Source organism: Hakea prostrata, chromosome 4 (genome assembly GCF_041222555.1).
Source record: "Hakea prostrata isolate BN-2017 chromosome 4, UWA_Hpros_2, whole genome shotgun sequence".
In the NCBI taxonomy this organism is placed as follows: Eukaryota; Viridiplantae; Streptophyta; class Magnoliopsida; order Proteales; family Proteaceae; genus Hakea; species Hakea prostrata.
Window position 1 is genome coordinate 31,683,297 of NC_142603.1, and position 5,308 is coordinate 31,688,604.

The following is a 5,308-nucleotide window of genomic DNA, read 5'->3' on the forward strand; positions in this document are numbered from 1 at the left end:
TACATACTAATAGACCTAAACTATTAGCGATCTACTATCTAGATCACCTTTCCCAGTTCTTCATTCCTTAGCTCTGCGCTTCTAGCAGAGCCGTTTGTGATTAAGTTCATTAACTGACTTAGCCTTCGGATGTGGACTCCCGACCCGGCGGTCGGGCCACATCTGACGCTTTCGTTTTGCAGGACATCACGTGGAGATCCAAGGACTGAGCAGATTTTGGACGCATCACCTATCAATAAAGTTCGAATAGAGTTCTACTAACTTCAAAGAGGCAATTAAGGAACCCTATTATGACTCTTACACAAGGTACAATAGGTAAACTGCTCCTAAACAACTATAAATAGTAACAATTTCACCATTATCAAGTACACATTTTGGAGTTATTTCAATAGCTTCAAGATTTACATAAGAGTAGTCTGTTCTATGTAGAGAGAGAGGACTGACTTGTTCATCGGAGACAATGCTCAACCATCTCGGTCGAGCATTTTTTTGCCGGATAAGATTATGCAACAAAAGGAGGAAAACAATAATGCATAGTTTCCTTGTAAGCAACAAACTGCATTTGAAGGTTCTATTAAAAGAAGAAAGAACGGTGAATAGGAGAGGCAATGATAGGCTTCAAGGAGCCTATCAACCTGTTATGAAGTGACATTAAAAATCAGGTTGAATACATGTATCAATTCTTGTACGAAGAAGGTTAAAAAGATAAAAAACGAAAAACAGAATATTTTTTTTTTAAATTAAGGTTCGTGTGAAGCAGCTCAGACGCACCTTGAGGTAAAAATAAGGAATAAAAAATAACTGGTGATATTAACTTGGTGGATGTTCTTATCAAAAAAATAAATATATATATTGGTAGATGTGTGCGTTTATTTGTCCTTTCGTTCCCTCAATCCGACAACTATTATTTCAACCAACCAATAAAAAACGAGACTTTTACATCCAACGGATAAAAACCAAAACTAACTGAATACACGGATCGCTTACAAAACAACGGTCACAACATTTTCAAACATATATAAAACTCTAAATGAACACCTGGAAACGGAACTCACAAGCTGAAACACGACAGTTTCGAGGTTGCAGGAGAAGCCCGAAGAAGAGAAAGCGATTCTAGTTTCAGGGTTTTCGTTTGAAGGAAGCAACTATGTCAGGAAGAGGCAAAGGAGGTAAGGGATTGGGAAAAGGAGGAGCAAAGAGGCATCGTAAGGTGCTGAGAGATAACATTCAAGGTATCACAAAGCCTGCAATTCGGCGTCTCGCAAGGCGTGGTGGTGTTAAACGTATCAGTGGTTTGATCTATGAGGAGACCCGAGGTGTTCTTAAGATTTTCCTTGAAAATGTTATTCGTGATGCGGTTACATATACTGAGCACGCTCGTAGGAAGACGGTAACTGCTATGGATGTTGTTTATGCTCTCAAGAGACAAGGCAGGACTCTCTATGGATTTGGGGGTTAGGGATTTCTATAAAATTTGGGGTGTATCTTTCCTTTTTGTAAATGGGTTCGTCAATTTGATTTCGTATGTTCTAGTTAGTCTTTCCGATCTTGTTTCGATTAGGTATAGAAAGAGGTTTCTCTTGAGTCTCAGATTTCTGTACTTGGAAATCTATAAAATTTGTTTCCTTTCTAACGTCAGTTCTGATTTTGTTTTGTTTTTTTTTTTCAAATTTACAAGGGACCCTGTCTGCAATCATGATCAATCGAGAAAAGGATGGTGATGTTTAAACTCATTTTCTGACGAGAGCAGTGGCAGATTGAAATTTGTGGTTTCTGGTTGCAGTATTGCTAAATATCAGAAGTAAGGCGATAGATTTTCAGATCATAATTTCTGGTTTTTTGTTTGGTCTTGAGAATTCTTCTTCAACAAGGCATATTGAAAAAGACACTGGAAAAAACAGATCAGAAGTCAGAACCGTCTCGAAAAAATGAATAAAAGTATATTCGGAATTGAATATCAAGTCCATGGTTTTTAAAAATTATATTGATAAATTAGCTGTACCAAGGTTAAATATATGTTTGGCTAAACGAGAGCAAGCAAAGAAAAGAGAAATGAAAATTTGAATGTGGTCTAGAGGAGTCATTCTCTTCACGTTCATTTCATTGATGTTCTATCAAAAAACGAATTAAAAAGTCTGTGCTATGGTCTTTAGCCAGTAGTAGTGGTGTTTGATACTGGATTTTTATTTGGCAGCTGCTGCTAGCTGCACCATTATGCTAGCTGCCGCCAATGGTGGTGATCGTATTACATAATCCAAATAAGATCGGTTGAAACCTCGAAACGGGTTAACAAACTCAGGGTTCATCAAAGGAGCGGCCATCCAGCGGCCGCTCCAGATGGCCGCCACATGTCTTCTAAACAAATCAGAACTGTTGAAAATTTCTGAAATTTCCCCTCTGTTTTTCCACTAGACTGGTTACAAATAATCTCGGTCAAATAAATGAACCGGTAAATTAACCAAACCGGATTAGTAATTAAAAAGAAAAAGAAAAAGAAAAAAAACTCAAAACCTACCCTGCATCGTCTTCTTTCTGTAATCTTCCTATCTTCACCTCACCTGCATGCATCAGACTAATTTGCAGAAAATCTTTGAACACAGAACCTAAGGCCATCTTCAGAGCTATGGTAGCTATTCCTTGACCCCAGCACTTAAAAGCTAAAGCATACCCAATATCAGCTCTGCACCTATCTTCGCCGGAAGCCGGAAAAACTGAAATAAATCGGATGGAACGGTCATTTGAACATATAGATCGATGCCATGGGTGAGGGATGCAAACATTTCTGATGAAATCCAAAGCCTCCTCCTTAGATTTGAAGGTCTTCCATCTAATAAATTGAGTCACCCGATCATCTCTTGCCCATTCCATGAAATCATCAACATCTGAAAGTCTAAATGGCGGGAGAGAGATTCTTGATGGATCCATCTTTTGACTATTACAATTGTAAGAACAAGAAATTATATAACTTGAAGTGGTGAATAATAATACTGTATTCGTGAAAGGACGACCCCTATTGCAATTAAGACGAATTCTTGTTAATTTCTGCAAATTGGTCTGATGCAGGTGAGGTGAGGTGAAGATAGGAAGAATACAGAAAGAAGACGATGCAGGGTTGGTTTTGAGTTTTTTTTTTTTTTTTTTTTTTTTTTTTAAAAATTACTAATCCGGTTTGGTTAATTTACCGTTTCATTTATTTGAACCGGATTCTTTGTGACCAGTTTAATGAAAAAACAGAGGAAAAATGCCAAAAAATTTCAACAGTTCTGATTTGTTTAGAGGACATGTGGCGGCCATCTGGAGCGGCCGCCGGATGGCCGCTCCTTTGATGGCCGCAGAGGATGTCAACCCGAAACTCAAATGGCAAGGATTTATTTGTAAATACTATTTTATATTTTTACATTTTAAAGATTTAAAGTTTATTAATTTACAAAATCATATCCTTCGTTCAATCAATTCTCAAATCCCATTTTATTTTGCCTGCTCAGCGACTTAGATGGAAATGGTTCCCTTTGCCCTAGAGTATATGCTTTTGGTGGAGGTCGAGGGATATGATTTAGTCCACCTCCACCTTTGAGTTTCTTCTTCCGGTTTAAGATCTAGGGTTTCGAAAACCCAAAGGCCGGCTGCAGTATGCTCGTTTTTCAAGAAACTCAAAGGTGATGGTTTTGTGCTACATATTTTTGACCTATACAAAGATTGCAGATAGGAAATCACAGAGTTTAGACAGTGAAGAACATTAAGGAACAAAAGCCTAGCAAGCATCAACTAACAAGAAATATTAATAAAAACGAAACATGTTTCTGAGTTTTCGTTTGTTAAAAACAATGAAACTAGGTGATTCAAAGAATGCATCAAGCAATTTAACAAATTTCAATGTGAAAACAACATCAGACTGTGTTGTGAGATCTGTGGAGAAACCGAACCATTCCAAATGAAAACTTGCTATTTCATCATAGATTCTCGAGGAAATGGAGGTCTCGTTTCCAGAAACAATCCAACGTGGGAACCAAATTCGTGAGGATGCCATGTTCACTAACAAACCCTAAATTACAAATTCCAAAAATCCAACGATTGGAACAACATAAACCTAGACTAGAATCAAAGATCCTACTCAAGACTCCCAAGTAATTAGGGAAAACCAACACTGAAGACCTTTAGCTATGAAAGAAATAGAGTACAAGTTCTGAAGAAGAAGAACAGCCTAATCTAATCTAGGAGGGTGAGAGAGAGAAATATGGGAATTGAGAGTCAGGTGGAAGATATGATTTTGTAAATTAATATACTTTAAATCTTTAAAATGTAAAACTAAAAAATAGTATTTATAAAAAAAACCCTTTCTATTTGATTCTCAACCGTTTGATCTTATTTGGATTATGTGGTATGATCACCGCTGTTGACAGCAACCAGCAACGGCTGCCACAAATAAAAATCCGTTTGATACGATGCCTCATTGGAGCAAGGAAACATAGAAGCCTCCATGCATTGCGCTACTCTTACTCTTGAACCCCTTATGAATTGTCATAAGCTAATTTTCTGAGTAATAAAGTTCAAAGAATAGGCAAAGCTGAGTTGTAACACATAAGTCTTGCAACCGGGGGGTGGAAATATCCACACACATTCTCCCTAAGTTATCTGATTCAAACAATGCACAATCCATATCTTCCCCAAGTGCATAAAGGATTCTTCTCCTAAGCACCAATGCTTTGCTCACCAAAATCTTCTTGAACTCTGCCTACTCTGAGGTAACTAAGACCAGTTTTCTAAAAGAGTTTGGAATAACTATGGCAAACCTTTTAAACTTTTCAACTTCAAAGCAGCATCAGTGTTGATTTTAAAGGAACCAACAAGTGGCAATTTCTAGGATTCTTCAATAACGGGCTTGATCCTTTCTCCCTGGGGAGCTTTCGTTAGCTTCTAAAAGTCATTTAAGTTCTTCTTAGACGCTGCAATCACATCCAATGGAGTTAATCCTTTTGATTGAAAATCTTGCCGTTTTTTGCAACCCAAAGGTACCAACACAAATAAAAGCAAATAAAATTCTAAAGCTTTATTTGGGGGTTTTGAGTAGGCTATTTGAATGTATTTTATCCACTCAACAAAGCAAGAGATACCACCATTCTTTGGCCATTTGAAACCCATAGGGCCTGCAAACCAACATGCTCTAGAAAAATCACGCTCAAAGATGATGTGGAATTGCTATGGACTTGCTATTTCCATAGCAATTCCACATCTACAACATCCATGATTTGTCTTCAAACTCCTTTTCATGGCAATACCAGAAGCAATGTCCTTGCACAAATCCTCCGAA

The 5,308-nt window shown here is 37.6% G+C and overlaps 2 protein-coding genes across 2 annotated transcripts; one reads left to right on the forward strand and one right to left on the reverse strand.

Annotated features, from left to right (window-relative positions):
- The first annotated feature begins 1,060 nt into the window (after nucleotides 1-1,060).
- LOC149018690 (histone H4) lies at nucleotides 1,061-2,060 on the forward strand. Its single transcript, XM_089154419.1, has one exon. It carries the CDS (start codon nucleotides 1,148-1,150, stop codon nucleotides 1,457-1,459), a length of 312 nt encoding a protein of 103 aa, XP_089010545.1. The 5' UTR covers nucleotides 1,061-1,147; the 3' UTR covers nucleotides 1,460-2,060.
- Nucleotides 2,061-2,511: 451 nt separating this feature from the next.
- LOC149018691 (uncharacterized) lies at nucleotides 2,512-2,925 on the reverse strand. Its single transcript, XM_089153944.1, has one exon. It carries the CDS (start codon nucleotides 2,923-2,925, stop codon nucleotides 2,512-2,514), a length of 414 nt encoding a protein of 137 aa, XP_089010070.1.
- Nucleotides 2,926-5,308: the final 2,383 nt, after the last annotated feature.

Coding starts and splice junctions, on each gene's coding strand:
- LOC149018690 (XM_089154419.1), top strand. CDS start 1,148: ATGTCAGGAAGAGGCAAAGGAGGTAAGGGATTGGGAAAAGGAGGAGCA.
- LOC149018691 (XM_089153944.1), bottom strand. CDS start 2,925: ATGGATCCATCAAGAATCTCTCTCCCGCCATTTAGACTTTCAGATGTT.